The sequence below is a fragment of the Cynoglossus semilaevis genome, unplaced genomic scaffold (assembly GCF_000523025.1).
Source record: "Cynoglossus semilaevis isolate Cse_v1.0 unplaced genomic scaffold, Cse_v1.0 scaffold1699, whole genome shotgun sequence".
NCBI lineage: Eukaryota > Metazoa > Chordata > Actinopteri > Pleuronectiformes > Cynoglossidae > Cynoglossus > Cynoglossus semilaevis.
Window position 1 is genome coordinate 446,362 of NW_007585112.1, and position 26,311 is coordinate 472,672.

Here is a 26,311-nt window from a genome sequence, read left to right on the forward strand (position 1 = left end):
ACTTTTCTTTCAAATCAATGCTGATGATCTGTGGAACACGGTGTAACGGAGCTGTTGAACCTAAAATGCCCTCTCTGTGGTGTTTGTGGTGAAACTCATCATCATCATCTTTCTACACGATGTTGCCGGACATTTCGTTATATTAAAACTATCCAGTTTGACCAAAAACAACAAAAAAAGATGGAAGGTTGAGAAACTGGTTCAACTTCTGTCGACTTTGAAATAAATGTGACAGCTGGAAGGTTAAAGCAGGAACAGAGACGCAGTGACTGGCAGCTGTTTGAAAAAGATTATAGAATAAGCGTTCATTTTCTCAACTGTATGTGATTGAGGAGATTGGAGTCAGAAATCCACCACACAGCTTCCATTTGTATTGTTTTTTTACCTGTTTTCACCTCATCCTGACCTGAATCACAATTCTGCACACCAGCCTTAGGTGATACTATAAGTACTTTCAATGTGAAGTAGAAGGTAAATACATGTGACTTCTTTGTCACTTGGATAAAAGGATCAGACAAGCAGGAGGTGTCTTCACCTCAGAGACCCTGGAGCTGCTGCTGATTAAATGCTGTGTGTGTTGCATTTGACATGTCACTGAGTACCGAGTGAAACCTTCTTTAAAAAAAAAAAAAAAAAAGTTTAAGCAGGTGTTTAAAAAGTGTCTAAGTTTTTTTTTTTTCCTCTTTTGCATCTTTTGGCAGTTTTGTAAGAAATGAACCCTGTGAAGAAAAACAAAGGGAAGATTATGATGAACATTTACTGGCCTGTGTTTCCTTCTATGAACTTGGCTGTGAAAATCCTGCCTTATTTACCTTGACAACTCAGAACATTATGATTAACTGACATCTCTCCAGCGTTATCACTGACTGTAGAGCTGATGGAGAAGCAGTTAAAGGCCTAGAATGTCTCACACACAATAAAGACTATGGTCTGATTGACCCGTTCATAATGACAGCTACAGTGTTTAGGTTCAGCTTTGGTTCTGCAGCTACGTTTGTCCCATAGAGACGACTCTATCTGTGCATGTTTGTGTGTGACTGTGGAGAACAGGATGAGCTGAAAATCAGCCACCACGCCGACAACAGCCTGAACAGTTTCTGTAAGTGGCAGAAGAAACTCAACATGAAGGGAGACGATCACCCACTTCACCATGATGTCGCTGTCCTACTTACCCGGTAATGACTCATTCTTTTTCTGTTTATCATTTGTATTGAACTTCACCTGTCAGGACATGTTCATGTGCGACAACACACTCATCAATATGGCTTCTCACAAGGCTGTACGTTTTTTCATGCAGAACTGTGGCAGCAGAGAGATAGTGACCTGACAGAGAGACAGACGTCCTCATGTGATCTGATCACTGAAGGACAGATAGAGTCTAAAAAACTACTAAAAAATACTCCTATGTTTATAACAAACGCACCAGGATTCTTAAGACACATAGTCTGCAGTGTATCCGACTTCTGCTGCTCCACTGTCACCCAGAATTCTCTCCCCCACGACCTCCTCCTCCTCCTTCTCCTCTGTTTTCTAACCCTCTGTCATTTTCCTCTCTTTGATGCCCTTCACTGACTGTCCACCTCTGCCTTTCCAAGGAAGGATATCTGTGCAGCCGTCAACATGCCCTGTGAGACTCTGGGTCTGTCTCATGTGGCAGGGATGTGTCAACCACACCGCAGCTGCAGCATCAGCGAGGACACGGGGCTCCCATTGGCCTTCACTGTAGCACACGAGCTGGGTCACAAGTAAGGTCACACACACACACACGTGTACTGCAGTTTAAGCATTCACTTCATTCATATTAATTCAGTTTTCAAGTTTAAAAGGTCAAATGGAGATTATAAATGGCGTCTAGTATTTTCTACTGTGAAACAGCACACGCCACTGACTGTGATGGTTTAACACATATATATGTAATATTACTGTTATGGCAGTGTTAAATAATCTAAAGTACGTACAGTGTGTGGTGAAGTCCTGTGTTCATGTATGTTGTGTGACCTGAGAAGCTGAGGTTAAATTCTTCATATCTATGAAGATTCTCAGTCGTCAAGGTCAAGGTCAAGGTTGAAGAGGTCAGTTAGGCAAGTGGGCGTGTTCCAGTGTTAATACATGTGCAGCTTATTTTTAGTCCGAACTCTTTGTTTCTCAAGAGATTGTGGTAAAGAAAATAAAAAAGAACATACGTGTGTTTTCTTATTTAATTGTTGGCTCTGACATCGTAGATGTTGAAGGTCTACAGAGATGCTGTGGTGTTGTTCTCTGGAAGGCCCCGATATCCACTCAGAACAAAGAAAACTGCCTCAGTCTGGAGACTGACTGAATGACGGTGTAACAAACTCAGGAGCGATTTAATGATCGTGGTTTTTTCCCCTGCTCTATTCTGATGACATCACCATTCATTGATAATCACTCATTCCATTCTAGAGCAAAGAATGTACATTTCTGAGTTAGTGAGTCGACCTTTTTCTTATTTGCAGGTTATAAAAATTTCATCCCCGAAAGACTGACGTACTGATTAGATGATCACCTTGTACAGAGATCCAGAAGTTTGATTAACCTTTTTTTTCCCCACAATAATTTGAATTCCTGGGATTATCATGACCTTGGAAAACTTTGTGAAGAAGTAAAAGATAAATATTTGAAGATGGCACAGCCTCCAGCCTCTCATGGAAAGTGTAAATGATTTAATGACAGTATTGTTTGACCAGTTTCACTTTTGCATAGGATGAACCTGAACAACACACACACACACACACACCTAATCAACAGCAGAGCCAGGGATGTATTTGCAGTTTGTCAAATAAACTAGTGTTATTGAAACCCATAAAAACTCAAACATGGAGGATTAAAACGTGTAGTGACTGAAAACTGCCTCTTTGACTGTAACACAACAGGCTCCTGGCTCCTGGTTCCTATCTCACTTACCCAGGATGATTGATAAACACTAAAAGACTGCTCCCTTCACCGTGTTGGGGTTAAAACAAGGTTCAAATATTGGATTTCGAGGGTTTTCTGTATAATTATAAAGTGAAGTACTGCTGGGTGTATGAATAATGAGTGTTTTTTTTTTCAGGTGTTTATCAAACATGATAAATGTGACAGAGCTGCAGAGAGCAGTGATGTGGTTTTATAGCCTGGGAATTATCCTTGAACTTAGCCTTTATATCCAACCAAGTTTATTAGGTTGTTTTTATGTGGTAGTTATTTGGTGAAGCTATAATCACTAAGTGGAGTGTGGTTATTTGTTAGCTCTGACTGTATGATTCCTAAGAATTTTACTTTAGGTTTTAACTTTGAGGTTATTCTTTCATATCTTTTGTAAATGTAATTCTTTTTCTTCCTTTTTTTATTGGGGGTCATCATTCACCTCACAAGCTGGAGGATTTATTTTTATATTTTCATAATTACAAACGTGTGTTTTGTCTTATATGCTCTATTATGTATTCATAATGAAGTGTTCCACACTCACTCTAATTGCTCGCTCTGCGTGTTGTGCTCAATTTCACAGCTTTGGTATTCAGCACGATGGAAACGGAAACGACTGTGAACCTGTTGGAAAACGACCGTTCGTCATGTCTCCTCAGCTCCTGTACGGCACCTTCCTGCCCAGGTGGTCTCGCTGCAGCCGTCAGTACATCACCCGCTTCCTAGAGTGAGTATTTACCATGATCTCTGACTGTACTGTTTCATAAAGTTTGTTGTTAAGGTTCCATCTGAATGATGTGTTCAAATGTTCAATATTAAAATCGAACAATATCAGTTATTTTCACACAAAATAACCAAATTTTACCAGTTTTCTTTTTCTGCTACACAGCTTTTTACAGTGTCTTGTACTGTGTGCAGTATTTTGTGTACGTTGGCTGCCGGTATCAAAGCTCTGACAGGATGGGTTGAATGACTGAAATACTTCACAATCGTTGCCCCAGTTTTGAGCCACAGGCATCTGGAATTCATTAAGTGGGTGTCGAGCCACTCGACAGCATTGTAGCTTCCTGACTACACAAGAAAAAGGGTCTGTGGGCCGACAGTTACGCCCCAGGGAGCTGGAAACACAAAGGCTTCTGGTCTGTCTGTCTCTGTGTTTGTAATTAGAAAGGAGACGAGAGTGTGTGCTCGTGTGCATATACAGTATTTTCTCTCTGTAAGCTAATGATTGTTTCGACTTGGGATTGGATTTCTATTTTTTTTTTTTTTTGGTGCAGTTTATCATAACAAAGAATGGATTTGTTGACATTGTATATAGAGTCAATTTAGCTTGACAACATTTACCAGACAAGTCTACGTTCAAAGCTTTAAAAAGCAGGATTTTTTGCAGAGTTTGGTCACAGTAGGCAGCGGAGACAGACAGCTGGACAACAACGATAAGCAACCATGACTGTTTTCAGTGATTGCCAGAGTCTGACACTGTTGTGGCGTACTACAAAAATCCAATCATCCTTCCCTATTTTTTATTATATTAACATATTTAAACATTTTAGAAATGAAACAATGTGAAATGGAAGTTTGTTTTCTTGGTGCGTAAAATGAATAATCATTTAGTCAAACTGGGACGCTGAATTTTAAAGTATCAACAACTGCAGATCCAACACAGACAGACAAAGACTAGGTCTTAATGAAAGAAAGAATGAAGGGAAGTATGACAAAAATAACAGACAACAATAAATGTGAGACACAAAACAAGAAGAAGAAATTAGAATTGATCAATTGATCCCTTCCACAGACGGTGTTTAAAAAGCTGCGCACAAGTGAAACTGATATTAAGACCGAGCTGCAGTTAGGCAATAGCGACAAAGCAGTACGCATACTGTGATTTAAGAAGTAACTCCTAAAGTCATTGACAGAGTATTTTGTCAGTAATTCCTCCTGGTGTGTGGGTGAGACGAGGTCAGTGTGTGCTCTGCTTTCTGAGTATCTGGCTGCCCCACTGTTCAACATCCAGACAGGGGTTCTCCTTAGATGTCAGTGTGAGTGTGAGTGACTGTTTGTCTTGATGTTGGCACTTCCACACAGTGGCATGTGTCCAGACTCAAGGTGTACCTGCTTTATCTACTGCCGTCAGAGACCGGCTCCAGTGGCATTAGAGAATGAACGAACTGTTAAATTTTGTCGGCTTTGCCGTCTCTGACACAGTCACATTGCTGAAGGCTAAGTAAAGGGTATTTGAGTTGGCTCCTGTGCATACTCACCATGACAGTGAGGGTCACGTCTGGGTTTCATTCTGAGGGTGTTGGGCTACATTCTGCTGTGCTTGCAGTCGGTGGATAAAAAGGCAAAAGTCATTGTACTTAGTGGTGGAAAGTAACAAAGGACATTTACTCTCATTATTGTAAATGAATAGTTTTGTGTACTTAATTTCACACATTCTTAATTCAATGTTAAATTACAATAAAACATTTACTTTACTTTCTTTAGTACGATGTATTGAAGTATTCTACTTCACTACATTCTAAATCACATTCACTACTGAGTCAAAATAAAACCTGAATGCACCTGGTGTGACAGCAGCAACACAGTCTGACATGTTTTGTTACTGGACGGGTACGAGTACAGAATGGTCTAGAAGCTTTGTAATTATTCCCCAATAATTGTATTTTTTTTCAAGTGTTTTAATTCAACTTGAAATACATTTTTTCCTACATTTATCTGTGCATTTCTGTTACATTCAGTCACAGTACTATTACAGTCATATTCAAGACTTGTTTGGCTCCGAACCACATCATCTGCTCTATTCTGGGCTGACTGCACTGTTTGCCTGTAGCAGGACCGTTGCATAATTTGCTCATAACTATGCTCTAAGCCAAGCTGCCATTAAAGTAAAATAAAAATCTTCCTGCCAACAAGCCAGGAAGGCCGTCCTATCACGTTCACCAGACCTTCTGTTGCACTGACATCATTCGATGCAGCCCTTACATTCCTCAGGTCTGGTGAACGGACATTAGCTAAACACTATCATCATATTTTAGATCAGAATACTGAGATTAAATAAGTTATTTTTACCGTGCTTCAATTTTCTGTAATACATGAATCAAAGTAAATCCATTCAAGTCCCAACACTAATAAAATACAAGTTAAAGTTGAGAGACTCACAATGTTATATATATTTTTCACATATTTTCTGGCAGCACAGCATCTCGCACCATGACTAGAAAACTTTTGGAAATAATATTTTGTTGGTTATTCTGTGGTTCAGGTCCAAAATGAACCGAAACTTCTTTGCACTGAGAAATCACACGACAGAAATTGACATGAACTCATTTTAACGTGTGAGGGCCCTTCACACATCCTCCTCTGTGTACTTTAATGTGTACGGTCTGGGTACAAATTTAAGAACTACTTTATCTTTTCGCCTCCATGCTGCCCACCACTGTGAGCCTCAGACATTTAGATTGATAATTTTCTTCAAGATCTAAAAACTCCCTTATCTGTCTAACCATCTCTTGTCTCCAAATGCCAGCAATTTCCCCTTCTCAATTTTCTGTCTTATCTTTTTCACTGAGAGGAGACAAAGCCTTCGTTGTCTGCGTTGTCTTCAGACATTTACACAGGCCGTAGGTGTCATGGAGGTGGAATGTGGACACTTTTGTTGACAGGAGTTGTCACAGAGCATCAGCTTATATCAATAAAACACATAGAAATGTGACATTTACTTTGTGTTTTTCTATTTCTGATAATGAATCCAGTTCGCTTTAATCTCCTACAGTTTGTACTCTGTAAACTCATTGTAATGAGTCCAGTTGTGCTTCACGGAAACGTTGAAGATGTTTTTCAGGCGTCTTCAGCCAGAGAAAAAGCACATATAAAGGCGTGACTCATATCAGTTTATTAGAATTTTTTCCTTTTCCTACACAAACTATGTAGAAATCTACACTCTTGGAATGGAAAGGTTTTCAACTAAAAGGGCATCAGGTGATTAAAAACTCAAATATCAGCCTGCAACCCCTGAAGACGGGGGTGGAGGGAAGAAACTCTGATCATTAGTAGAACATTGACTAAACAGAAACACAACATGTATGTGCAGCAAACGAGGACTATTAGAATCATCACATTTGATCACATTGTTATCGGTGAAATGAATCATCAGTAATGAGTGATGGTCACTGACAATATATAGACAAAAGATAGACAGTGATCTCTGCTCCGTATCCTTCACTCTCAAGCCTCAATCTTTGTTCTTTTGGTGTGTGTGTGCGTGCGTGCATGCGTGTGTGTGTGTGAGTGGAGCTTTTGAATGCTTCAACACACACATTGAAAAAATGTTTGTTGACAGTTTCTGGTAATTAACAGGGACCAGCACTATTTCTAATTTGTGAACAAAACACAACTTGTACTCTAGGAAGAGTCTTTTCTGCTTCACTGCAGCTGACACCAAACGGTCTATTATTTCATCCAGTAAAACTGTCTCCAAGACGCTGCCTCTCACCTTTGAGTCGCCACAAAAACGAACCATTTGAGAAACCTGCGTAACAAAAATCATCCTGCTCTTTTATTAAAAACTCTGTGGCCCACGTTACTCTGAGGGTGAAAATGTTCTTGGTTGGAAAGCAACATTTTAGCTGCTCGTCAATAGAAAGGCAGCCATGGAGAACATTTTAATTGGTGCCTTTCATTAGTTAGTGTGAGGTCATCGCCATCATCACGTTTGAAGAAAAAGAAATACTACTGCGAATGAATGTTTAAAAAATAAATCTGGTAATATTTCTGAGTATTTTGAAAGTTTTTCTTCAGAAGTTTTTCTTCAGCGTTTGACTAAATTTTGATATTCTAAAATGGTGGTTCCCAAAGTGGGAGATGGAGCCCCCTTTGGAATATATGAAGTTATGGCACAGGGACTGCAGCAAGTCAGATTAAATTTTTGAATTATGCCAGAGTCGGAACAATTCAGTGATTTGTATTTTTATTTCAGTGTTTGAAAGAGAAGTGAGAATATATGATTTTAGGAACTGAAGTGGATAAATTCTAAATAAATTCAGTGGAATAACTATTGAGCAACAGATGGATAGATGGATAGAATTTAAGAATACATTCCTTCTCTCCTTGGCCAGTATTCTTAAGAAAACAGTTTCACAACGTTAAGTCCAACAGCATGAAACTTTTTACAGTCGTCTATAGGTGTACTGTTATTGACACTAGTAAGTTCCCATGAGATCAATGCTGCTGCTGCTGCTGCTGCTGCTGCTGCTGCTGCTGCTGCTGCTGTCACAATGGTAATGGAGCTGCTGTGTGAGCAGGAAGCTTTGTGCTGTATATAAAGTATTTCCTGTTTAGAAAACATCTTGGTTGTTGGTTGTTTTTCTGAGAGCTGTCAAATGTGGAGGGTCCTGGTGGGACTGCAGTTTGGATTGGTACAATAACAGCGACATGAAAGAAGTTAAGAAAAAAAACTTGACAGTGTTTGGACGTTGGATTGATGAGTACGTTTACAGCCAAATCAAATAGCCTTACTTCCAGGAAATACACTAAACATGGATTACTGGATTACTAATCCATAAATTAATCTGCACACCTGGTGATGTGCAATATTAACAGTGACTCCACCTGGAGGCACGTGGTAAAAACCTGTTCTTGGCTCCATAATATCAGCGCCATCAAAATACATTAATGTAATCTCACTGCTGCTCGTTCTGACCTTGTCCAACTGCATGTAATCAGTAAATGATTTAGTCGGATCAATGTTGATATTGATGATAACTCTGCAGGTCAGCAGAGCCATAGTGTTAAATAATACATTACTATTTCTACCTTATTTAGATTCAACACCTTTTATAATTTAATTAATTAAATTTTTCTGAAATATGATGAAATTTATATTAAAACATCTCAACCTCACAAGCATTTTTTTTCTGTATTTTTAATTACTGTATGTCTGCTGTTTGTGTCAATTAAATAAATAAAAAAACCCATTCAACCATGAGATGGTGTTCCATAGGAGCAGACGCTGGTGAAATCAATTTTTCTTGAGGATTTCAATAAATAAAACAATAAATAATTCAACAGACGGCAATGAATTTAATGATAATGTCTGTCATCCTGCGGGAAAAGACAGCAGTGAAAAAGAAAGAAATGTTCATTAGACACATTTACCTCCTTATAATCGTGGCCACATTAGTCATATTACCAACTGAGTGGTCACATGATCATCCTTGTTGTTTGGTGAGTTTTCCTTAATATAATATATACAGCTATAATTTATGAGGATATCAAACACACTTACCCTGCATGAAGTTTTTTAAGCATAATTTAAGTTTCTGACAAACTACATGTACAGCTTAGTTAGTCTCAGCTGCAGGAACTGAAATCAGCCAAAACTTGTTTCTGTCAAAGTTCAAGGTCAACAAGAAGCAAAGCTTTTCTGAATGTTAACTTTTATTCTACCCCCAGACTTTTTTAAAATTCTCCAACACATTTTTAATTAAACCATAACCTTCCAACCAATGAATGCTATCTATTGTTTTACCTACAAATATCTCTGGGTGACGAGTGACCTTAACGTTTCGCAAACACAAAAAGAGTAAGAACCCACACAAGGTTGTTTTTTTATATTCACACTAAAGGATGTTGATGGTCTGTCACAGTCAGTGTTATTCCTCCAGTAGAAAGGGGTGCTGCATGTTGTTAATTATATTCCAACTTAAAGGGGGGTTTAGAGGGAGGCAGCTAGAACATGACTGATGACTGATGATGACTGCTGGACTGTCAGTCAATATTCTGCGACTTGACTGTCGTTTTATTGGTAACCTGTCAGTCAAACGAAGGCAGGCGTTTGACTGACACTTGCCAGGGATTTTTACTTGTATTCCGAAGAAAAACAATAGAAACATTTTAGTTACATCAAGGTCCAGTCTTTAGTTTCTCAGCGGCCAATCCTGTGACATCACTCTAACTCATCATTTGTGCTGCAGGACATTATTTTCTGTAGCCTCGGTGGTTTATTAATTGTCTTAACAATTCTCTTTTAATGTGAACATGATAAAATGCTAAGATCTGCTTCCTAACTAATAATAGTTAATAAGACCTGACTAGTAATCAGCCGGAGGGTTCATTTACACAGCTTTTAACAGTGCCACAGTCACAGTCAGATATTTAATTAGCTATTGAGAAAGATATTGAATTAAGTTGTTGGAAATTGAAATTACTGCACTAATGCGATGCAGGAGGTTCAAGTGTGCTGATGCACTGCACTTCCCTGGGATGACTGTACTATCGTTTGTTAGAGAGTAAGTCAACTTGATAGCACTGTGTGTATGTGTGTGTGTGTTATTGTTACACATGAATGTAGCAAAAACAGCTCCCCTTTATAACAGAGAAAAAACGACGGCTAAAGTTTTGTTGAAATATATTTTTCAGCCGTGGCTGGGGTTCCTGTCTTGATGACGCTCCGGGAAAAGATAAGTTGTCACTGAACTTGGTGCTTCCTGGAGTCCTGTACACTGCCACACATCAGTGCAGACTGCAGTACGGATCTGGGTCTCGACTCTGCAACGATGTGGATGTAAGTATTAGTTTTTTGTTATCGTCATCTTTAAATTACTCTTAGTATGATGTGCATTTCCTCTTCTTCCTCTCTCTTCATCCTTTTCATCCTGCTTTTTTTTACATTTAATTTTAACCTTAGATGTCCTACGGTAACTAATGCCAAACATTTGTACATTTAGTTTTGTTATGTTAGCAAACACAGGTACATACAAGAGATCAGGGGGGGGTTCTCTGAGGGTACTTTGACTGCCTCCCACAACCCAAAAACAGCTTGGTGGGGGGTTGGTTGATAGTATAAAATATTGTTATAATTATTGATTATTGTTATAAAAATGGGTATAATAACCAAGCGAGGGACAGTGAGCGAGACAGCGCGACAGTAGTCCCAAGTGTCTGGACCACTTTTTAAAATGGCGGAAAAATTGAGCTGGGTTGAGCACTCATAACTACATATTTTCTCATATCAGGAGCAAAATCTTGCAATAGTTGCAGACTCCTAACATGGAATATTTGTGTATACTCAGGGACCTCATATCTAGGGTGTCCACTGTACCAAGTTAATTCAGTCAGACTCACCTTTCACCTGTCCTTCTCATTTGACCTGAAAGAAAAATAGTAAAAACAACTGTCTTGTTGTTGGTTTGGATCCAGGGTCTACTGCATCATCTGCTGCTAGGAAAGGAAAGAAACCAAAAGATGTTGTTCATCGAACTGACAAAATAAACAAAAAGGACAACGCCAAGCTTTCAAGTCATGCAAAAACAGACTGGAAGTAAAAAGTAGCTACACCGCTATCACCTTCTGTCGACTATGGTACAGCTGTAGTTTAACTTAAACGGAAACTAAAAAAAAATCAGACTTCTGACCTTTTCATTTTTGAGCCAAGAACCTCTGACCGCTAACTTAAAGCTGCCTCATAAAACTCCTTGTGACAAGGAGTTCAGTGTTTTTTCACCAGCGTGTTATAAATCTGTACACCTTACACTTGTTTTTTTTTCCTGAGGATACTAGTAAATCCTACACACGTTCATATGGATTTCTACAGACACCACGGTTGCATATAAACTGCTCGAGGAAAATGTGCATGTGTGGTCTGCATCTTTTTAATGGCTCGCTACAGTAATACGAATGTGCAATCAAATTAATATCTAATCATAAAGGAATCTAATCAATGTGGCACTTGACACATGTTGAACCCACAGGACTCTGCAGCTGTGACCTTAAATAATGAACAGCAAGAATTTCATACAATTAACTGGAATTCTTTTGCGCCACACATGACCACTCACGTCTGTCTGCACGGTGAATTGACTTACGATGACACCAGTGGGCTGGCGACTTTTCATAAATACTCTCATTAAAATGTCTTATTTCAGTGTTAAATCTAACTATTACAATAACAGATCTTGCAGTTCCTTTAAATGCAGAGGTAAATTAGGCAGCCATAACTTTTAATTGACCACAAAGTATGAGTGTCAGTGTGAATGGTTGGTTGTCTCTAAGTGTTACCCTCAGATGAACTGCTGAGCCCTCCAGCGTACAGCCCACCCCGACTGATGTATGCTAAGCTTGGCTTCAGGTCAACGTAGGAGGAGAAAGCTAGTGTTTCTAGTTAATTTGTTTCAGTCAAGGTGTATTTTATACGATATGTTCAGTTAACAGTCAACTGCTCTCGGCTTGCTGCTCTAGCAAACAGTGCTGTGAGCCAACATTGAAGAAAAGGCTAAATGTGGTGTGTTGAGCTAGCTGTTTTCACACTGGCTTTACACCAGTTTACTCACCATTTTTTGGTGCGTTGAATCGTAGTGTGTTGTTTAGGGTCAAAACGTATTATCTCCAAGGCATTTTAAGGCCAGATCACGTCTGACCCAGCTGCTACTGTCCTCTGTTTCCACAGGGAAAGCAATGACTCAGTGGCAGCATAATTTTTGAGCTTATCTCTCAATGTGGCAGTTTAATTTTACTTTTCATTTCATTCGTCCTCGGGCGCTGAGCTGCTAAAAGTAAAATTTAATTCTAAACTAGTGAGATGGAGTACATTCAAGCCGTGCTAATTAAAAAAATGTAAATTACAGCCAATACTATAATATTCAACTGAGATACAATCCTGTCCTGCAGAAATGTGGGAGTTGAACTGTCATAGTGTGTTAGCTGTCTTGTAATTATGGTTCCTGAACCAAACGTGGAGTAACGAGTGTACTCGACCTTGACAGTAATAACAGTGAGGTGATTGTTTTTATTTGACCTGAATAGAACCATTATCAGAAATGTTAGAATGTTTCCTGCTTACACAGACAAAGAAGATGTACCCAGGACTGTCCATCAGTCTGTCACTGGGCCGATAGACAAGAGGCAAAAAAAAAACCATTGACACTGTTATTGCAAATAAATCTGGTAGTGCGGACTCTCAAAAGAAAATGTGGCTGGTCCTAATGGAGTGATTGGTTTGTCTATGAACAGAAAATAATAATAATAATAAAACAGTTCTATTTTACAAAATAAGACGAGTCGTGTTTCCCTTGAGGGCTGGCGACCTGAGGTATTACTATGAACATGTGCTCTGAGTTTATTTCTGAGATATGGGAAACTGGCTGATGTTGTTGACTTTGGTTGTGCGATTAGATTATAGGAAACGCATTTAGAAAAGAAATGCTACTGACAGTTGTTTCTAATATTATTATAATCTGTTTTGATTCCAGGCTGATAACATGGTTCTAATGCTGGAATTAGACACTGATGGTGTAAAGAGGAGTTGAAGAATCAGTGCACAGCTGAAGCTGTATAAGTCAAACTGAAAATAACAGAGTGTTTAGAATCGGTCCGTCTCAACATAAACTATTTACAATCAAAACTATTTATAATGGTTCTTTTTTTTTATGCCAAACGCTCACAGCCAGACATCTGTTCCCACTTTCTCTGATACAGCTGAGTCACACACACAGAGTTGTGGATGAAAATGTCGGTGTTCATCAATGTTTTCTTTTTTCTTTAACAACATTTTCTCCTTAACAATTACCTCTTCTCTCCACACAATCAACCTGTCATCAACCAGTGAATTGGCTGCTTGGTTATTGAACATGTGGCAGCGGTGTAATCTACAGAAACGGCAATAACAGTTACAATAGTGACAGTAAGGAGTAGTGAAGAGTGATGGCACGGCACAACAGGCTCACTGATTCATTACTGCCATTCCCAGTGGTCAACAAATGATGTTGGGGTTCACCCAGGTCTCAAAATTGTGGCCCACGGGCCACATCTGTTTTTGTTTTACTGCCCACATCAGGATGTTTACTGTCAGTTAGTTAGGTAATGTGTCGTCACTGGATTTATTTGGTCTAAATATTGTTTTAAATATATCACTTAGATCAGCTGTGGTAACAAATGGTCCAGTGTTGTTAATTGCTTTGTAATAAAAAAAAAAAAACTTTTAGTGACTTAGTTGTTTGTGGTTGTGCAAATTTGTAGTATGAGGTTACTGGTAACTGGTAACTTGGTAACTGTAGTGATCTTTTCTGAAGATACATCAGAGAGTCTAGTTGGCTGTGTGTGAAAAATGAAGGTGTTTGCTTGAAGTGAGCGTTTTGCTATTAATATAAATGTGAGGATCTGCAACTCTGACCTTTAGTTTGATTACATTCATTATGCAAGTTCATCACTTCAAACTGTTATGGCTTCGCCACAGGGAAGCGTAGGTTCACAGAGTGAAAGAGGTTAGTTCACTTAATTCACCATAGTCCACAAAATGGTACAAGTGGTAAAATGCCACCTGCTGTGAATGACACAATCGTGACAATCCAAAGCTGCTGGCAGGAAGTGATCGTTGTAGTCCAAAAGGTGAATCCAGTGCAGCGTGCGCCCCGTGAATGACACAATCGTGACAATCCAAAAACCGAGAACAGAGTTACCATAGAGGTTCATATGAACTACTTTTTTTACACTCTTGATATCCAAAGCTTTTGATGTTTAAACTGTTTCTCTCTTTGAGAAACCACAAAGAGAGTGAATTATCTGTTCCATTCAGTCTTGCTCCCAACTGTACTAGTCATTATTTTTGCATATTTACTCTACTACATAAACTGAAAGGTTTGTCCTTGTGCATATTTTCTGTCAATATGGGTTTTCACAGGTTCCTACATAAAACATTTAAATTTGCACAACTTTGGATTTTGTTTTCATAAACTGTTATATATAGCAGGTAAAAGATAAGCCCATGATCGTTTTCACGTCAAAAACATATTGTTGTGTAATGTTTCTGCTCCAATTACAATGTGTTTTCCCACGTCTACAAATGTCAAGCATAATGAGGAGAAAAAAGATCTGGGCAAATGCATTAGCCAGCCTTGATAAGCAGAACAGTTGACCTTTGGAGGTTTCAAATCTGACACGTTTTTTTCCCTCAGTTTTTTCATTGATTTTTTTTTTTTTTTCCAAGCATGGTCTGTTTGTTTATTAAAGTTTAATTCACTTAGTTCAGTTAGCTGTCGCTGAGGAGTTCCATAATGCATTTTTGTGTTTTTCTTCTGCCCTTTTGCCAGCTCAGAATCACTGATACTCATGTAGGTTAGAACTGCTGAGTTCTTCACCATTATCACTGTGCTGCAGACCATAATGTTCAGAACTGTGGCATGTCGAAGTTTAAATATCAATAAACTAATCTTCTCAGATCAATTGATATTGACTGGCTCCAAGTCAGGGCTAATTTCTGCAGGGACAAAAACAAGTGACATGGGAAACACAACCATTGCAGTGAAACATGTATAAAATAAATGTATAATTTGAAAACAAAATAGGTTTGTGCCAGTGGTAGGATGTTTGGACTTCCTGATAAAGGAACGTGCTGAAAGCAGTGATTCTTCTTCTCATTTAAAAACAAGGCAGTGAAATGCAGTAAATACCTTCAATGGTAACAGTTATTTCAGGTGTTAACTAATCCACTGGCTTTATAGTGAAAAACGTTCCCTTCTTCTTCTTAGTTTTTGTACTTGACCTCGGAAAAACCCTTTATTTTTTCTTTGTTAGAATGTATGCAGCACGCTGTGGTGCACAGTGGGAACAACCTGTCACTCAAAGCTGGATGGAGCGGCGGATGGAACCAGCTGTGGTGAGAACAAGGTACAGTTTTTATATGTTTACCCCTTCATATCCCTAGGACAGGGCGTATTTTGATACTGTGATGAAACAGCTGTTCATGTTTGGTTTCCTACAGAGACGGCACGTAGTTCTCAGGGTTTCTACTGCTGCTTTCACCATACATGTTTTGTTTACAGTGATGTTTTAGGGAAAATGTGGCAACATGGCCGACATGAGACTTTTATTACACAATGTTGCCTTTTCCACACAGTCACTTTTGTTGACAGTAAAAAAACAAACAAATGAAAAAATGTGTCACAAAAACATCCGATTGGTTTTGTTAACATGACAGGACAGAACCCAATGGAATTGACAGTGCATTGAATTCACTGGAAAAAAGGCCAATACAAACAGTGGTTCAAACTGTCCTGAGGAAATTAAGATAATGTCAATTAGGGAGTTTCAACAGCATCATGTATCGATTTAATCCTACGGTTCTAGACATGCAGGTACCTGCTGACAAGACCAGAAACAGACAAAACAACCAGGAGTTATTTGGTACTTTGTATTTTATACACAATAAATCAGAAGGCGTGAGAAAGAAAGCTAAATGCATTACCGGAGTTCCCTCAGCAGTCTAGGCCCGTAGCACTGCATCTAGGCTCAACTTCACTGTTGGTCTGAACCGGTCGTCTTTTTATTACATTGATTCAATGTAATCAATAGTAATAACCTTAAGAAGCTTGATGATAAAGCATCTTATATTACACCACAAAAGTACCAGTTTGTCCTTCTGTAAAATAATATTTTGCAGATTCAATATAAGGTATTTATAGCAATATTGAACTAAAAAAATAAATTGGTCTTTTTTTATCCCACTTTTAGCCCTAATTTTTTATAGTCTCCTAATAATCACTTTTCCTTAAATCCTTACAGATTCTATTAATACAAAACATGCAGTTCAGACTGAAACCCCTGCACAAGTGATGTTCATAATTTCCAAACAGCTGAGTTATAAAAAAAGCAAATTGATTTTTTTTAACCCATGTTTTAATCCAGTGGTGTTTCAGCGGGGAGTGTGTCTCACTGGGAGTTTTTCCTGAGAGTGTACACGGAGGCTGGGGATCATGGAGCGACTGGACGGCCTGTTCAAGGACATGTGGTGTTAGTGTCCGCAGCGCTCAACGAGACTGTGACAACCCAACGTAATCTTGAATATACCGTGCATGTCGAATTTTTGTAACGTCACACAGTTTGGATGAAATGTGTCAATGAGATGTGTTGATACTTAGTCCTCTGGCTGCAGTCCTAGGCACAGAGGAAAGTATTGTCTAGGAGAACGACGGCGGTATATGATCTGTAAGATGGCGCCTTGTCCTCAGGACACACCCAGATTCAGAGACGTCCAGTGTGGTCACTTCAACAACCTGCCGTACAAGGGCAAGTTCTACCGATGGGAATCTGTCATCAATAAAGGTGAGACGTTCCTGGACTTGTCAGTGATAAAACCACCGCAGCACATGTCCATCCTCGTTCCAGCTGTTCATTTTTTTGTTTTCCATGTGTCTCATTATCCCCCCCACCAGTCAGCCCTTGTGAACTGCACTGCCGTCCACTGAACGAACACTTTTCTGAAAAGATGCAGGATGCCGTCACCGATGGCACACCATGCTACGAAGGCAACAAAAGCAGGGATTTATGCATCAATGGCATCTGTAAGGTACTTCACTTGTTTTTCTAAGGCAAACACGGTCTGGTCAGTGGTTTTTCTGTTCAGCTCTGTTTCTCCACACTAATATTATTTTTCTCTCTCTTAGTCATGATTTGTAATTAGATGAGCTTCTTCTCGTTCTGCCACAGGAACATTGTGCGTTTGACATTCTCTGTGAAAATGACTTGTTGATTAAAACAAAAATTGCAAAAGCTCTTATCTGCCAAGATAACTGGCCTATCACCCAGGGCCAAATGCCACTCACCGTCTGGACAGTGTTCACTGGCCATAGACTTGGCTTCATGATATTGTCTGACATTTCTTCTGACAAGAACCCGTATAAACTGGTTACCACGACAGCCAAGATAAACACACCTCGATACAAACTGTAGGACAATGTTAAAATCATGTTTCAGTGCAGCTCTCTCCACAGTTGGACCACAAGTCATGTTTTTCTTTTTTAATTGATCTTGAGAACTCAATCAGAGCTACACGTGTGTGTTGCAGAACATAGGCTGTGACTATGTGATTGACTCGGGCGCTGTGGAGGATCGCTGCGGTGTGTGTCATGGTAATGGCTCAACCTGCACAACTGTGAAGAAAACATTTGAGGAGAGTGAAGGAATTGGTGAGATATGTTTTATTACTCATTATGATTCAGGTCTGTTCACAGGAGACTTGTTAATCCCCTGGTTCCCACTGCTTTTCTGCAGCCTCCTCCCCTGCCTCCATTATGCAAATAGGACTATTGTGCAACCCCATGACATGCATGAGTCCACTGAACGTCTGGAAAGTGAAAACACTGTGATACCAAAAAAATAAAAAAAAGGAAAAACCTGTACTGAATAAAAATACATTTCCAGATCAGTACAATCTTAAAACAAAACCCATGCTGTCCATCCATGAAGTACCCCCACCCCCATCATTCCCTCCCATTTTAGGAACCACTGTCTGAACGTTATTGTAGGAAAAGGACATTCATCTCTATTAAAAAGATACACTGGTAGATTAAATCTCTATTTGGAGCTTTTGAATATGTTTTTGCCCTAATAAGTGAACTTTTCTTTTACATCTAACTTCAATTTACCTCATAAGCCTATAGGTCAAATAGTGAGAAAAAAGTGTTTTGTACAAATGCATAAAGAATGGTTTCCTTTGACCTAATAACATAATAATTATAGAACTGTTATTTTAGCTGATATTTCCACAGGATCTTTGTACATTTTATTTCCCTAAACTGTTACCTAGAGTACTACCCTTTAAAGATCAAATTATTATTGAATATGGATTATAAAGACAAGTGTTTGGTCATAGGTCAAACAGGTCAGTTAATACATAATGTTAAAAGAGGCTTTAACTCATCTACTCAATCCATCTTTACCTTTATTTGCCCCCAAAAACAAATGGTTTTTCAGACATGTAACAGAGACAATAGAGGCAATGTAAGACAAATGACAAACAGTGAAGTATATATAATATTATATACTATATGATATATATATGATATATGTATATATATATATATATATGATATATGATATATATATACCAAAATAGGTAAAAATAAACATAGCCTTAGCTAAAAACAAATAGAGGGTTTAAAAAAAATCACGTCATGAACAACATCATAACTGATTTGAATTCAGCAGAGAAATTCGTCTCTAAATCTATTGGGTTTTTTTACAGAATCTAAAACATAACCAGGAGGTTAATAACTATCATTGTGAACTCTAGCTGCAACTAGATACATTTGAGAAATAAATCTAATACAAAATAGCTTTTTATACATGTATTTATGCAAATGTATTTGCAGAAAATCTGAGTTACCCATCTGTGGGTCCACTCCTGTCTCTGGGAATGACTGATCTGCAGCGTTCCACAGTAAATCTGTTTTAGCAATGCGCACTCTTTTGATCCCTCGGCCAGCTGAATAATAAAACCAGTGTGATCAAAGGTGCCGTGCATTGCTGTAGTGGTTCTTCTTTGCATGACCCCATCCTGCTGCCTCTGCGCTCCTTATTATCAGCACTGCACACTGGTATATGACGTGTTCAGTGTTCTGAGTCCAGCGAGAAAACCAATCGGCCTCACACATGCAGAAACAACTCTACTCTGAGTTGTATTATCTGCAGCAGAAGGCTGTTTGTTTACTGCTGCAGTCTCCTGGAGTACGCTGTGCTGAATTTAAATGTGACGTTTACTCTGCTAATAGAAAACTCGTCCTTTTTATGAGTGCTGGTCATGATCTTATTAACAGACAAGCTTTAAAATGAAATATTCAGAGTTGTGCCTGTTTTCAATTCTCGCTTTTGCTGACTTGCTGAGCAGCTAATAATAATAATAAGTTCTCCCTTTTTCCAAAGGGCTTCTGTTAATAGTTCAGAGAGATGTTTACCTCTGGGTTATTTTTATTAGAAATGTCCGCTCTAAAGCAAACATCAATGATATGTTTTATCACAATCTGCTTTGTTACTGAAAACATGGTTTTGGTGGACGTTGTATCCAGTATGTGGTGTTTTTTCAGCATCAATCTTTTCATAATCATGCCTGAGTGTGTCTTCATGTAGTTTGACATGTAACTTCACCAAGTCAACTTTTGTGTTCAATCAGGGACGACTAATTACTGTCTCAAACGAGTTCTAGTCACCAGACGTTACACTTCAGCGTGACTCACCTGAGCTGTCCCATCTTCTAGGTTATGTTGATATCGGACTGATCCCAGAGGGAGCCAGGGAGATCCGGATTGAGGAGGTGGCTGAGGCTGGGAATTTTTTGGCGCTAAGAAGCGACCACCCCGGGAAATATTTTTTAAATGGTGGTTGGACAATCCAGTGGAATGGAGAGTACAAGGCTGCTGGAACTGTGTTTACCTATCTGAGGGTTGGACACCTGGAAAACCTGACCTCTCCTGGGCCAACGGTTGAACCTCTGTGGATTCAGGCAAGAATAGCTCTTTAAAATGTTGTTTTAAAAAAATGAGCAATTACTACAGCGTTTTGTCGACAATTCAAACAAAAAGGATGAGTCCATTCCCACTGCAGTAAATGTCGTCACATGACCCTCCGTGTTCTACAGCTTCTATTTCAGGAGAGTAACCCAGGAGTGAGGTATGAGTACACAGTCAGTCAGACTCTCTCCCAGGACAAGAACTCAACTCTGTCAGCCTTCTACTGGAAACATGGATCATGGAGTGAGTGCAGTGTCACCTGTGGGACAGGTGAGTAAAATAACCAGCTCTACGTTTTGACAAAAATAAATAAATAAATAAACATACAATAGGGAGAGAGAGAGAGAGAGAGACGTGTTAAATATTCACGGCCAAGTTAAACAACAGGAACTTCAGAGTCGAGAAAACAGACTTTACCACAACTGTTTCTTAGTGATGATGGCTGACAGAAGAAGTATAAAACAAAACTGAACTGCAGCCTTCTGCTGCAATATAAAAAAAAAAGTTTGGAAACCAAGAATTCCAACGATGACCAATGTCTTATTTTTGTTTCTTGTAAAGTCAGGTTGTTGCAGGGTCAGGGGACTGCAGCCGTGGGGGCCAAAGGTCTGGTTCTCTGAGGTTCATTTCTCCAACGACTTCTCTTTATTTTCTGGTTCCATGAGTTGAAGCAGTTGATTGAGACACAAGACATGGTGCAAATCAAACAAAAATATAAGATATACATTATTGATAATGTGAAATATATATAATTTTAGACAAAAAGAAAACAGCCGTGCATATTTATCAAATGCTTTTTATTTAATATATATATATATAAATCTCCAGCTCCGTGATCTTTAAGACTAAATTGACCAGTAAACCAGTATGTTCTGGTCAACCTTGTGTTTAACAGTAGCTGTGGTCACAGACGAACACATCATTCTGATAAAGTGGTCACTTTCTATGACACTTCACTGTTGCAGTCTTTTGTCTCATAAGCCTGAGGAGAACGAGCAGCATGTCCTCGGTGATGTCCTGAACGCAGGCACTTAAACCTAATGATTGTACTAATTACTGACTGAAGCCCAGTACGTGTAGGAACCAATCAAGGTGAAATCCTGGCAGCAGTCGATTGTGCTGCTGGTCGTTCCTTTTTTTTTTTTTTTTTTGGTGATGTGTCAACATCTTTTATGGACAAAAGCTCAATTTCCTTGCCGTGATTGACGTATGGAATGTAAAAGCATGTGGTGCTGTATGGCTGGGCTGTAAATCATTTTGGAAGCAATCATTGTTTGAGCAAATCTGCATCACAACACAACGACCTACTGGATGTGAGTCAGAGACGCTTTCAGTCACTTGTCACAGGATTAAAATTGTCTTTTCAATCTACTTCCCTCTCCTTCAGGTTGCTAAACAACAGTGGATTTTCTCATATAAACACTGTTTTTATGCACAATATGTCATCCAGTCATATTTGGTATTTGATACTAAATAATATAATATTATTGATTTTCTTTCTACAGCCTAACCTGACAGATATACACTTACACTAACCTCTTAGATCAATAAAATGTTAATTATTTTATAATAGATTGTCCATGTTGTAAAATAATATAATATTAGGATCAGTGCAACCAGTTGTGTTGTGATTATGGTTCAAAAATCTGAACAGGAACGTTTTCTCTTATGTTCGCCACTGTTTATTTTTAGATTTATTTATTGACAGCTGGTGAAAGTAGTTTGGTCACAGCTTAAAATCTATAAAAGTCCAGATGTAGATGAAGACACGGAGGTGAAACTTGTTGCAACAAACACCTCAGAGTTGTAATCCCTGCAGTGTGCAGTGTGTGATAAACAAGATTTACATTTCCTGTCATATCATATGCTGGTGTCTTGTTGTGTCAGCCTTTTGCTTCACTTTAATGAGGCGCCTGTCAGATGAATTTGGTTTGGAACAATCTGTGTTTTATGTATTTTTTTGATAATTGTATGTTCCCTTTTCTTTTAGTTCACACTAGCACATCAAGAGACTTCACTCATACCTTTCAAATGCACAAGATCACATCATCTACAACATAAATATGACTGAGCAGCTGAAAGAGCCGTGCAGTCCACACTTGGTCTTTTACCTTTTATCTTCTTTGTTCTATCTCCTTTATCTTACACCTTTATCTTCTACATGTTTGAAGGTTGAATGGTCTTCTCTCCTTGTGGTAGACACTGACATCAGTGTTTTTGTAGTTCGTCTTATCAAACATTAATATAATTTGCTGCCTCAGATCTGGAGTTGGCATGTCCTTAACACTGTGTGGGTTGATTTTCATCTGGTGCCCTCCCTCCCCTCAACCAATAATGGCTGGGATTGCCTCAAGTCCCTCCCACATCCCTGAAGAGGTAGAATTGCTGCTTTGGTAATAATGATAACATTTGAAGATTAAAACCTTTTACACGACTGAACTGAATAGAAAAAGTCCCTGATATAGTCCTGTCCTGTCCTCTCCTGCCCTGTCCAGCCCTGTCCTGTTCCCTCTGTCCCACTGTCCTGTCTAGAAGATGAATGTCTGCTTGAATCAGGGATCTCAAACCCCCGGCCCGTGGATCACCCACATTCTCATCTTTTTGACAGGACCAGAGGTTTATATGCCACAGTTCTCCGCAGTGGGAGTCAATCCACACCACACATTCATTAGACATTGTTAAAATGCAACTGAATATACAGTACGCTGCTGTCTGCAGGGATGTTAGTCCTGCCTCCCCTGTACACAGTGATCACAGATTGTTTTTGCCTGACTCAGGCAGTGTTTTTGTTGGTCTGTGTGCTCTGATGCTGACCAGCTGCCATTGGCAAGGAAAGGTAGACTGTGTTTGAGCTGGAGCTGACCTGTGGGTCTCCAAGCCAGAAGAGTTCAGAGGAACAGCACTTCCTCATAACTGTTCACCTACGCAGACAAACTCTGAATAATTACCTTTCCAGTAGCAGCAAAAACAATCTGTGCTGCAAAAAAGAAATAAGAGTTAAAAACTATCAACCAGAGAAAATGTAATAAAATGCAGGATTCAGAGATGAAGAGGTTAGGCTTAGTTATTTGTCATAGTGAAAGTGTGTGCTTCACTGATAACAACAACCTGCAACAACAACAACTTTATCCTGTTTGGCTTTATCGCTCCAGATTCAACACAGTAAATCATCTTGAAAACGTCCAGCTGGTACCAGTTATTGGAGTAGTTTTATTTTATCATCATTTTCATATGTTTTTTTTTTTTTTAATTCTTGATGATTATGGAGCATCTTCATCATCAGAGGCGTTTCTTTCACCTCTTATTTTTGCAGGTGTTCAGAGGCAGATTGTACACTGTGTGGAGAAGACCATAGGGATAGTGGAGGAGCACTTCTGTGACCCAGAGACACGACCTGATGACAACCAAACCAGCTGTAACAGGGATCCGTGTCCAGCCGTGTGAGTGCTCACGATGCACAGAATGATAGCAGCATTGTTTTTCATCTGCTGCTGCCGTGCACTTTGTAGACAACAATCCAGTCAGGGTTAGATAAACAAAAGTAGCTGAGGTTTAGTTTATGATTGTATGCAGACACAAATACATCTCACACTGTGTTTTCATTTGTGTGTATGATGTGTGACACTGTATCTTCAGTCGATGCTTCATTCTCACCCTGCCAGGGTCAAGTCTGTCTACTCACACTTGAATCCTCCGTTTAAAAAGAAGAAAGAAGTTTGATAAGAAATGTCTTTGCTCAAGTTCAACCAAAAATAGTTTTACTTTATTTTGTGTCGCCCAACAAACATCAAACAAAAGTTCACCTTCTGAAAGATTTCGTAAAGTAAATAAAAAAGTGCAAGGATGTTTGCCTTACAAAGACGGGCGTATTTGAGGTGTTTCATCTTCTTAAAAATAAACTACTATTCATCAGTGGAAAAAGCAGAAATGGATTGATGGTCACAGGAACACAGTGGTTAGTACTGTTTACAGTAGAACAATCATCGGTTCTCTCAATCCACAGTCTTGTTGTTAGGACTTTGCACATTCTTAGTGTGTTGTGTTTTTTTTCATGCAGATTGGAGGTTAATAGGTTAACAGGTCAACATAATTGAATAGAAGCTTCAGGGTAAGTGTGAGTGGTTGAATGGACTGCTGAAGTTCAGTCACTGCTGGGTTTGGCTGCAGCACTGCACCACCCTGAAGACGATGAAATGGTAGAAGGTGAAGGACAGAAGTGGGGAAAAAAAGACGGACACAAGCTTGGGATTTTTAATCACAAACAAATAAAATAATTTATTTTACATGCGTGTTATTTTGTAGCGGTATAAATGAAATTACACTTTTCACACCTCGAGCCAGGAGCTTAGTTAACAACACTGCACAGTTTTATTTTTTATTATTACTGCACACATTTATTTCGGGCAGTTGTGAGAAACAACTTATTATTCAGGAGTGCCGCTCCTGCACATCAAACACCATGACAGTAATAGTGCAGCACAGCTGGCAGGTTGCTGTAGAGAAACCAGGTAACTTTTCCTGAGATATTTTTACCCCCACACATTAAATGCATCAAAGGGCAGCTTGTTAACCTGTGGCACAGACCACGAGGAGACGGGTGAGCCCATTCTCTTGTTTAATATGTTTAAAAAGTCTCATTCAACTGATTAGAAATTCTGGACGTTGCTAGACTGTCGCTCAGTCTGTGACAAACTTTCTATTTAAAACATTAACATTAACTTTTTCAAAATGATTTTTATTGAACGCTCATTTAGCTGACTGATTTAAAGGCCACTATTTAATGTGCGTAGCTGTGTTATATAATCCCAGGTCAATAAGCTGCACAGCGTCAGCTAGTCCTTGGGTCTCTTTCAGCTATATTTCAGCATTTCACATTACTGCAGTAGTATTGTCAGACAAGTTGTTATACTACAGTGAGTACAGTTCAAGAGAATCTTTATGAGAAGCATTCATTGTACTATAATGATGTAGCAGCAGAGTGTTCACACCCTCTCATCAGTCAAGGCAACATTGTTGTTTGGATGTTGTTTTCTGCTTCTGTTTGTGACTTATTATTTTGTTGCACAATTATTTGGCCACATTTTTCAGACTTTTATATCCAGCCTGCTGCAGATCCAGGTGCATGACATCGATTATTTCTTCATGAAAAGAATGAGAAAAGTTTTCAATGATAAAGCTCCTCCTTGACAATTGAAAATAATAATTTTAAGAGCAAAACACATTTCACCATATGAGTGTGAGTGTCAATAATAATGTGATCTCTTCCCACATTACACGGTCTGCCCAGTGTTTTCCAACACATGAATGCAGAGTGAAGCAAACGGTATATCCAATAATTCCACCATTCCTGCGCCTACAGTTTTGTTCCTCTAATACAGCAACAAAACTGTTTATTTTCCTGATGTCATTCACACACACTGCAGCAAATGCATCGTTTCGCCCTTAAGCACCTGAAGCTTAAAATACCATGTCAATGCACAGCATGCATTTCTGGATGCTTTGACTTAAGGTGGAAGTGTCAAATGGAGGGAGGAGACTGTAGACTGATTAATCTTGTTGTGGACAAGGACTCCAATGAAGTCTTCATGGGTTCTAGGAGCCACAGTCAAGTGTCACAGTAATGACGAAAATCAGTTTAAATTAAATCTTGAAGTTAGACTTTTTCATACGTCTTCCATATTAATAATTCCATTCTATTGTCAATTATCTATCTAATTGAAGCAACTTGTATTTATTTTGCTGTTTGTTTGTTCAGATGGTGGGTTGGAGAGTGGCACAAATGTTCCGTGAGCTGTGGAGACACAGGTCTGGCTAAAAGGACAGTGCTGTGCATCCAGGCAATAAGTGTGGAGGAGCAAAAAGCTCTGCAGCCCAGTGAGTGTGAGCACATCCCCAAACCTGAGTCAATAATCCCCTGCAACACAGGAATACTCTGCCCAGCGGAATGGACCAGTGGGGCCTGGTCTAAGGTGAGTCTGTGGAGTCGATGTCTGCAATAGGTAAAAGAATTTGCTGTTTACATCCTGTTTACTGTCACATGAAGTTTATACATAATTAGGAATTCCTGACAGATTACTTCCAGTGAAGTTAGTGAAACTAGAAAGTCAGGG

General features: G+C 39.1%; 1 protein-coding gene across 3 annotated transcripts in view; it reads left to right on the forward strand.

Annotated features, from left to right (window-relative positions):
• The window catches only part of adamts7 (a disintegrin-like and metallopeptidase (reprolysin type) with thrombospondin type 1 motif, 7), a 51,549-nt gene that overhangs the window by 14,679 nt on the left and 10,559 nt on the right, over positions 1-26,311 (forward strand). For all 3 annotated transcript variants that reach the window (XM_008337125.3, XM_025053588.1, XM_025053589.1), the window contains 13 exons: positions 1,051-1,175; positions 1,596-1,745; positions 3,509-3,652; positions 10,345-10,489; positions 15,493-15,585; positions 16,603-16,748; positions 16,850-17,019; positions 17,130-17,263; positions 17,762-17,882; positions 19,950-20,194; positions 20,330-20,471; positions 23,515-23,641; positions 25,957-26,170. In XM_008337125.3, coding sequence (XP_008335347.1) covers positions 1,051-1,175; positions 1,596-1,745; positions 3,509-3,652; positions 10,345-10,489; positions 15,493-15,585; positions 16,603-16,748; positions 16,850-17,019; positions 17,130-17,263; positions 17,762-17,882; positions 19,950-20,194; positions 20,330-20,471; positions 23,515-23,641; positions 25,957-26,170 — 1,956 coding nt within the window. The remainder of the gene's footprint in view (positions 1-1,050; positions 1,176-1,595; positions 1,746-3,508; positions 3,653-10,344; positions 10,490-15,492; positions 15,586-16,602; positions 16,749-16,849; positions 17,020-17,129; positions 17,264-17,761; positions 17,883-19,949; positions 20,195-20,329; positions 20,472-23,514; positions 23,642-25,956; positions 26,171-26,311) is intronic.